The sequence below is a fragment of the Nicotiana tabacum genome, chromosome 9, assembly GCF_000715075.1.
Source record: "Nicotiana tabacum cultivar K326 chromosome 9, ASM71507v2, whole genome shotgun sequence".
Classification (NCBI taxonomy): Eukaryota; Viridiplantae; Streptophyta; class Magnoliopsida; order Solanales; family Solanaceae; genus Nicotiana; species Nicotiana tabacum.
The window spans coordinates 5,663,012-5,673,108 of NC_134088.1; the positions used below are offsets into that span (position 1 = coordinate 5,663,012).

Below are 10,097 nucleotides of genomic sequence, written 5' to 3' on the forward strand. Positions count from 1 at the left end.
GTGGGCAAAACTAACACCGGTGTCGTAGTCAGAGCTGTCTTGAGCTTCTGAAAGCTCGCCTCACACTCGTCCAACCATCTGAACTGGGCACCCCTCTAGGTCAACCTGGTCATTGGGGTTGCGATAGATGAAAACCCCTCCACGAACCGACGATAGTAGCCTGCCAATACCAAGAAACTCCGAATCTCTATAGCTGACGCTGGTCTAGGCCAGTTCTTGACTGCCTCAATTTTCTTCAGAACAACCTGAATACCCTCTGTGGACACAACATGACCTAGGAATGCAACTGAACTCAACTAGAACTCATACTTCGAGAATTTAGCATATAACTGACTATCCCTCAAGGTATAAAGAACCACTCTAAGATGTTGCTCGTGCTCCTCTCGGCTGCGAAAATATATCAAAATATCATCAATAAAGACTATCATGAACAAATCCAAATAAGGCCTGAACACTCGCTTCATCAAATCCATAAAAGTTGCAGGGGCATTTGTCAGCCCGAATGACATAACCAAGAACTCATAATGCCCATGCCGAGTGCGGAAAGCTGTCTTAGGGACATCGGATGCCCTAATCCTCAACTGATGGTAGCCAGATCTCAAGTCAATCTTCGAAAATACCCTGGCACCCTGAAGTTGATCAAACAAATCATCAATCCTCGGCAATGGATACTTATTCTTGATTGTAACCTTGTTCAACTGCCGGTAATCAATATATATTCTCATCGATCCGTCCTTCTTCTTAACAAACAACACCAGCCCCATCTCAAGGCGAAACACTCGACCTAATGAAACCCTTCTCAAGCAAGTCTTGCAACTGCTCCTTCAACTCTTTCAACTCAGGCAGGGCCATACGATACGGCGAGATAGAAATAGGCTGAGTGCCCGGAACCAAATCAATATAAAAATTAATTTCTTTGATGGGTGGCATACCCAGCAAGTCTGAAGGGAATACCTCAGGAAACTCACAAAAACGGGCATAGAATTAATAGAGGGAACCTCAACACTAGAATCACGAACATATGCTAATTAGGCCAAACACCCCTTCTCGACCATGCACCAAGCCTTCATGTAAGAGATAACACTACGGGTAGAATGACCAGGAGTCCCTCTCCACTCTAAACGAGGCATACCCGGTAAAGCTACATTCACAATCTTGGCATGACAGTCCAAGATAGCGTGGTAAGGTGATAACAAGTCCATCCCCAATATAACATCGAAATCGACCATGTCTAAAAGCAACAAATCTACACGAGTCTCAAGACCCCCAATCACCACAATATAAGAGCGATGGACTCGATCAACTACAATAGAATCACCCACCGGTGTAGACACATAAACGAGAACACTCAATGAATCACTAGGCGTAACCAGATACGGTGCAAAATAAGATGACACATACGAGTAGGTGGACCCTGGATCAAATAACACTGAAGCATCTCTATCAAAAACCAGAACCGTACTTGTAATAACTGCATCTGAAGCCTCAAACTCGGGCCTGGCTGGAAGAGCATAACATCGGGGCTGGGCCCCACCACCCTGGGCTTCATCTCTGTGATGGCCTGCAACTGGTTGTCCTCTACCTCTAGCGGCCTGAGCTCCACCTCTAAATCCTCTACCTCCACCTCTAGCACCTCTACCTCCACCCCTAGCTGGCTAGGTGGTCTGTGGAACACCTGGTGCCTAGATATAGCACGGGAACCCTGCTGTTGCGACTGAGTACCCACCAACCTCGGACAAGTCCTCTTGATATGACCATATTCACCACACTCAAAACATCCACCTGAGTGTTGTGGCTGAGAAAACTGAGACTAGCCTTAGCGACCCGAATGACCACCCCGAAAACTTTGGAGCGGCGGTGCACTAATAGGAGCTGGTGGTGCACTGTAGGACTACTGATCGGAATACCGCATTTGCGGACCACAGCTACCTGAATCGTCGTGAGAGACCTGAAGAGTTGACTGGAAGGGCCTAGGAGGATGGCCTCTACCATATGAATCCCTGCCTCCAAACGAGGCACCACTGAATCTACCTGAATGACGGGGCCTCTTATCCGACCCATGACCACCTCCCTACGACAGGACCATCTTCACTCTATGGGCCACATTGGCCGCCTCTTGAAAAGTGATCTCACTCCCAGCCTCCCTATCCATCTGAAGGTGAATCGGCTGAATAAGACCATCAATAAACCTCCTCACCCTCTCTCTCTCTCGGTAGGAAGCATGACAAGAGCATGGCAAGCTAAGTCGATGAATCTGGTCTCATACTAGGTAACCGTCATGGAACCCTGCTGGAAGCACTCAAACTGCCTCCGATAAGCCTCTCACTGAGTAATGGGGAGAAACTTCTCCAGAAATAGCTATGTGAATTGCTCCTAAGTCAAGGCTGGCGATCCGGTTGGTCTAGCTAAGCAATAATCCCTCTACCAAGTCTTGGCAGATCCAGACAAGCGAAATGTAGCAAAATCAACCCTATTGGTCTCAATAATACCTATGTTCCTAAGAACCTCGTGGCAGCTGTCTAGATAATCCTGGGGATCCTCAGTAGATGCATCGCTGAAAGTGGAAGTGAAGAGCTTGGTGAACCTATCCAGCCTGCATAAAGCATCGACAGACATAGCCGCTCCATCACCGGTCTGAGCTACCATACCCGATTAAACAGCTAGAGTCTGAATCTGAGGAGCTACCTGCTCCGGAGTGCGAGTAGCCAGAGTCTGGGCCCTTCCTCCAGCCTGAGAGACGGTTGGTGCTACAAGAAGCAAACTCGCTCGGGTGATACTCTCCATGAGGCCCACTAATCGGACAAGAGCATCCTGAAGGACTGGGGTAGCAATAAACCCCTCTGGGATCTGAGTTGGGCCCACCTGAGTTGCTGCGATCGGAACCTCATCATCAAAGTCAACCTAAGGCTCCACTATTGGGGCTTCTACTCGGGGCTGAGCTCTACCCCTACCTCGGCCTCTGGCACGGCCTCGCCCTCGCCCTCTGCCCCTTATGGGAGCTACTGCTGGGGGCTCGGGCTGTTGAGCGGTAGATGAGGAAGCGCGTGTTCTCGCCATCTGCGAAAGAACAAAGTAGAAATTCAATTAGCATTGAGAAACGAAATTGCACGATAGGAAAGAATAAATGTGAAGTTTTTCCTAACTCTGTAGCCTCTAGGGGATAAATACAGACGTCTTCGTACCGATCCCTCATACTCTACTGAGCTTGTACGTGAATTGTGAGACCTATGTAACCCAGATGCTCTGATACCAACCTGTCACGACTCAGAATTCCCACCCTCGGGAGTCGTGATGGCACCTACTCATAGAATCTAAGCAAGCCACGAACTTAGAAATCTCTAATTCTTCTATGTTAATCCTTTTTACAACTCATTTTAACAAGTGATAAACACCTACATGATAGCGGAATATGAGATTTAAGTGGAAGTCTTAAATAAATATAAAACCAGAATGTTTCGTAAGTCAATACATGCCTCTACCTAGAAACTGGTGTCACAATATCCACGGACTATTAGGAGTACTGCATACAACAGTCTGATGGAAAAATAACACTGTTTGTCTCGGGTACATGGGATAACAGAACATAATAAAAGATAGAGGAGACGCCGGGCCTGCGGACGCCTACAAGGCTACCTCGGTGTCTCGGTGGACTGAACGCTGGCTCCCCTACTGCTGCTGATCAAGTGCCGCTCTGGTATCTGCACAGAGTGCAGAGTGTAGTATCAGCACAACCGACCCCATGTGCTGGTAAGTGTCTGGCCTAACCCCGGCGAGGTAGTGACGAGGCTAGGACCAGACTCCAGATAAACCTGTGCAGTTATATAATATACAGCAGAAATATAAACAGGTAATAACAGTTTTAAAGGGATGGGAAACATGCTTTGGGGAAACATATCAATTCTATCAGAAACTTAATAAAGTATGAAAGAACACTCGATGTCTACAATCAATACAATGACAATACTGTTGCGGTGCGCAACCCGATCCTTTATCATTTAACATTGTTGTAGCGTGCAACCCGATCCACATATATAACTGTTGCGGATTGCAACCCGATCCAATATAATATCTATTGCGGCGTGCAACCCGATCCAATATAATATCTGTTGTGGCGTGCAACCCGATCTAATATAATATCTGTTGCGGCGTGCAACCTGATCCACATATATAACTGTTGCGGCGTGCAACCCGATCCAATATGATATCTAATAATGTTACGGCGCGCAACCCGTTCCAAATATACAGTCAGCAATAATCATAGTTACCCATCTCGGCAAGGGATTATTCACTCTTCAAGGGTTGTCGTTTCATTGTTGATGTTTTGGAAAGAAATTTTGGATTTACAAGCACCTTTGAACATGTCAACAGAGAAAATAAACATGACAATCAAAACAAATGCCAACAGATAATGGATATAGATATGGTTGAAACCAATAACTGAAGAGGTGCTTCAAACATTTGATTCTATTCAAGTGGAAGGACAAAGTATTATAGAGATTGACAACGAACAAGCTTTGGGTATTCAAGTCTTAGAGAGTGCACCGGTAATAGAAGAAGTTGCTAAAAAACCTCTACTCAACTAACTAGACGAAGCTCAAATTCGAAACAAAAAGAATCTCCAACTACGATATTAAGAGAAAATGCTTCGTCGAATAAAATAAAAGTGGGATCAATATTTGACAAAAAGAAAAATATAATTAATTATTTTTCGAATATAGCAATTAAAGGACATTTTGAATTCACCATTGTTGGATCAAGCTCAACAAGATATTCGTTGAAATGCAATGATGATAGGTGTGGGTGGTGTGTGCGTGGTTTCAGAGTTAAAGATTCAACACTGTTCAAGATAGTAAAGATTGAGAAAAATCATGACTGCTCAGTTAACGCTATGAAAGCTGATCAAAGGCATACAACTTCAAAGTTGATTAGTGGTTACATTATTGACAATCTTCAAGACCCAAGGTTTGAAGTTACACCAGCTTTTGTCATGGCAAAAATGTAAAAATTGCATGGACTAGACATTGGGTATCACAAGGCGTAGCATACTATTCAACGTGCTTCAGCTTTAATAAGAGGAACTCCTGAAGAGAATTATGAATTATTGTCTTCATACTTGTATATGATGAAAAGTAAAAATGCGGGAACATATACTAACATAAAGATAGACGACAACAACAGGTAAACAATCAAAAAAGAGATTATCAGTCTATTTTATAAAATTTAGGACATGCTGTCCTTAACTAGTTTTTGATGTGTGCAGTCAAAAAGTTAAGGACACTTGGTCCTTAACTTTGAACTCTAAGTTAAGGACTGTCTGTCCTTAACTTTTGAACTTGTAACTCTAAGTTCAGAACTCTATGTCCTTAACTTTTGAGCTTGTAACTCTAAGTTAAGGACGGCATGTCCTTAAATTTTAAACTTGTAACTCTAAGTTAAGGACTGCATGTCCTTAATTTTTAAACTTGTAACTCTAAGTTAAGGACCAATGTACTTAACTTTTGACCTTGGAAGTCTAACTTCAGGACTACCTGTCCTAAATTTTTGGGCTTGTAACTTGAAGTTCAGGACTAATTGTCCTTAACTTTTGTCTTTGTTAGTCTAAGTTAAGGACTACATGTCCTTAAATTCTGTTAACCTTCTATTATACTGTATTTTCAGGTTTCTTTATATGTTTTACGCATATGGATCATCAATAACTGGTTAGAATCATTGTAGACCAGTGATTGCTGTTGATGCAACTTTTTTTAAGTCAAAATTTCGTGGTATTTTAATGATTTCATTTTCAAAGGATGCAAATAACTAAATTTTCCCACTAGCCTTTGGAATTGCAGAATCTGAAAATAACAATTCCTATGAGTGGTACTTTAGTGAGCTTCGCAATGCAATTGGGAGCCGTGAAAATTTAATTTTTTTATCAGACATGCATCAGGCTATTGCATATGACATTGCAAAGGTATACCCTGAAAGCCATCACGGGATTTGTATCTACCATTTGGAGCAGAACCTAAAGCGAAGGAAAGTGAAAAGTGAGGTCATAAAACTTTTCCAAAATGTTGCAAGAGTATACGGGCACAAAGAATTTGATCTATACATGTCAGATATAGCGTAAGTAGATAAGAAGACTTATGACTACTTGATGGAAGAACCACCGGAAAGGCGGGCACGTTCTTGTAGTCCACGACGAAGATATGACATGCTCACAACAAACATAGTTGAGTCAATGAATTCTGTGCTATTAGAAGCAAGGGAGCTGCCTATATTAAGAATGATGGATTTCATCCAGGTGAAGCTGCAACGTTGGTTTTATGAAAGAAGAAATGAAGCAGAAGTAACTTTTTATGACGTTTCTTGTTGGGTAGAAAAGGAATTGAAGAAAAAGATAGATTTAGCATTTACTTCTAATGTAAGTATTATGTTCTTTGTTTGCTTATTATTTTAATGATAATTTAACATAATGTATTAACTTATAATTTTTCAACATTGAAGGTCTTCCCTGTTGATTCATGGCGCTCTAGAGTTGAGGAAGAAGGAATTACTTTCTTGGTGGACTTAAACAAAAGAACATGTGATTATTTTCAGTTTCAATTTGATGAATTACCATGCATACATGCAATTGCAGCTATTGAGAAGAGAAACATCAAGAAGTCCAACTTTTGCTCGCACTGGTACTTAAAGGAATCTTGGCTGAAAACATATGAAAGACAAATACATCTGTAGGACATACTAATTCTTAGATTGTACCAGAGAGTGTTAAATCACAAATTATTAAACCTCCAAATTTCGAAGTGTCACCAGGTAGAAGGCAGAAGAAAAGGCATATTCCAGCTACCGAGTCATCAAAAATAACATTCAAATGTGATCGTTGCAGAAGAATTGGTCATAATAGAACAACTTGTATATATTCTCCAGCAGTCCATCCATTTTCAAGGAAGCATAGAGAATAGTAGATATATACAATTATGTTTATCTACTCTTTTACGTTTTTGCTATAAATTGGATTAATTTAGATTATTTTTATTTGAGTAGATATCCTGAATATTCAAAGTTTATTTGCGCTTACATTCTTTTTGTTTCTTTTGAGTTCCAAGTTCAAAAGTTAAGGACAAGCAATCCTTAACTTAGAGTTCCAAGTTCAAAAGTTAAGGACACTTGGTCTTTAACTTAGAGTTCCAAGTTCAAAAGTTAAGGACACTTGGTCCTTAACTTTGAATTCCAAGTTCAAAAGTTAAGGACACTTGGTCCTGAACTTCAAGTTCCAAGTTTAAAAGTTAAGGACACTTGGTCTTGAACTTCAAATTTCAAGTTCAAAAGTTAAGGACATCTGGTCATGGACTTCAAGTTTTAAGTTCAAAAGTTAAGGACATCTGGTCCTGAACTTCGATTTCCAAGTTCAAAAGTTAAGGACACTTGGTCCTTAACTAATACTTGCAAGCTCAATACACTTAATTTAGGGATTGCAAATGGACAAATCAATACTTGACAGAAACAAAGAAATTAATAACATGATGCCTTCATACTACTTCCGAAACTGTAATTTGGCATAGTTGTGACCAAAAATTATGATATGCAAATAAAATAAAAGTGCCTTGTTTACAGCAATTTTATACAAAATATCAACAACAACTAACTTTCTTTACAACTAAACTACAGCGCCTTTGGGCAGCAAGTTTTATTTTCGCTATCATAGTCGTTGCCAACCTTTTCTAGTGGTGTATCATAATCAGAATTTCTTTTCCACTCTCCGTGTGCCCAAAGATTTGTTGCAAGTTCTTTTCTAAAGTTTGTTATGTCTTCAGGTTGGAATTTCTCCACATCATTTCCAATCATCAACAACTCCACATACTTGATTAGGAATGCACCACAATCAGTCCTAAGAAAAATGTAAGATACGGAGTCAATTAAATAATATCTTTAATAAAATAAATCTAAAGTACATATAAATTATATAGCAAATGACAACACGTACGATCCAGTTTGGTGTAGTGACCTTTGCCACTGAATATCAAATTTGTTGAATGCATTTCCAAAAGACTTGTGATTTTTCTCAAACTGTGAGAACTTTAGCAAGTGGGGGATCATGCGTGCATATATTTCAATGTGATTCATTCCTACCTCATATGGATCACTAGATATGGAATCGTACACATCATTCTTTTTCTCATTCAAGTCCAATACCCCCACAAAAAAATGTGTCACAACATCATCATCTTCTGAAGGAAGCCGACATAGAAAAAAGATTTTGTCAACCTCAGTCCAAACAATTCCATATCTACAACTGTCACCCCATACATATGGTGTTAGAAATAATTGATTATCACCACACCAAAACTCAGCTATAACATCTTCATTGAAATCCTTATATACAAGAACCATATAATTATCAAAAAGTATATCTGTAGTTGTGCAATGAAAAGAATGGGCGCGAGGGTGGTAGCATTCCTTCTTTCTCAAATAATGCAGGGCAATGTCAATATGTTTCATAAAAAGCAAAAAAAATAAAACAAATCCATCAGTCATAAATAATTAAAAAATAATAAATTAAGAATAAAGAAAATAAATGTCTTGCGAATTATCAAACCTTATCATCAAGTACAAATCTACTATCTGAAAGCTTAAGGAGGAACATTTTGCTACTGATTTTTTGATGGTACAATTTATATGGATTCTTTCTCACACCATTATTGTGAGCATATATGTCAGTTTCTCCCCTGAAAATTTTGAAAATATCAAAGTTAGAAGTTAGTCCTCATTTCCTAATTAAGGACATTTGGTCCTGACCTTAAGCTACTAAATTCAAAAGTTAAGGACAATAGGTCCTAAACTTCGAGTTCTAAGTTCAAAAGTTAAGGGCAAAAGGTCCTGAACTTTGAATTCCAAGTTCAAAAGTTAAGGTCACTTGGTCCTGAACTTATATTTACAAGTTCGAAAGTTAAGGACACTTAGTACTGAACTTACATTTACAAGTTCAAAAGTTAAGGACACTTGGTCATGAACTTAGACCTGCAATCTCAAAAGTTAAGGACACTTAACTTTAGGAATTTAAAATATACAAGTTCAGGACACGAATTTAAGCAATTAACAAATAATGAAATACATTTAGAGGCTTAAGTTTTTTGCGACCTTTCCTTTTCTCCTTGCCCAACCACCCAATGAATGTCTTCAATAAGTTTGCATCATCTTTGCCATAATGAAAAATACATGTACGAGCATATTTTGATTTTATCCAGCCCGTATTCTTGGGAGTATTTTCATTGTGCGCCATCGATGTTCCTATTTTTCTTTGCTGTTCAAAAGGAGATTTCAATTGCCAACTAAGCTTCTTATTCCTTTTACCTCAACCAAGATCTTCTTCAACATTTCCTTTAACCTCCATAGACAAACACTCATCATTGCTCATCTGTGTAATTGGAGGAGTAGGAGTAAAGATAGAAAATTATGGACCATCAAAACCAATACTATCTCTTGTAACGACTCGACCGATCGTTTTGAGATCTAGCACATCGTTTAGTGGTTTGGGGCCCTGAGTAGCTTCACTTCAGGTATTATGACTTATATGCATGGTCGGAATTGAATTCTGGGAAGTTCAGAGTTGATTTAGAGAGAGAATTCTCATTTCGGAAGCTTTAAATTGAAAGAATTAACTAAGATTAGATTTTTGAGTAAACGACCTCGAAATTAGGATTCAAAGGTTCTAACAGTTTCGTATGATGATTTTGGACTTGGGCGTATGTCTGGATCGGATTTTGGAAGATCCGGGAATGTTTCGGCACCTATTGTGGAAGTTGGCATTTTGAAAGAATTTCATAAGTTTGGGTTGAAGTACATATTAGTGTTATCGATATCCGTTTGGGATTCCTAGTATGGGAATAGCTCTGTATGGTGATTCTGGTGTTGGGAGCACGATCAAAAGTGAATTCGGAGGTCCATGGGTCATTTTGGAGTAATTTGGCTAAATATAGAAATTTGAAGGTTTTGAGGAGTTTGACCGGAAGTGGACTTTTTGATATCGGGGTCGGATTTCGATTCCGGAAGTTGGAGTAGGTCTGTAATGTCGAATATGACTTGTGTGCAAAATTTGAGGTCAATCGAACATGATT

At 39.8% G+C, this 10,097-nt stretch overlaps 1 protein-coding gene across 1 annotated transcript; it reads left to right on the forward strand.

The window, feature by feature from the left end:
• Nucleotides 1–6,136: 6,136 nt before the first annotated feature.
• LOC107824575 (uncharacterized) lies at nucleotides 6,137–6,717 on the forward strand. The gene is made up of 2 exons (XM_016651405.2): nucleotides 6,137–6,403; nucleotides 6,487–6,717. Exons 1-2 carry the CDS (start codon nucleotides 6,137–6,139, stop codon nucleotides 6,715–6,717), a joined length of 498 nt encoding a protein of 165 aa, XP_016506891.2.
• Nucleotides 6,718–10,097: the final 3,380 nt, after the last annotated feature.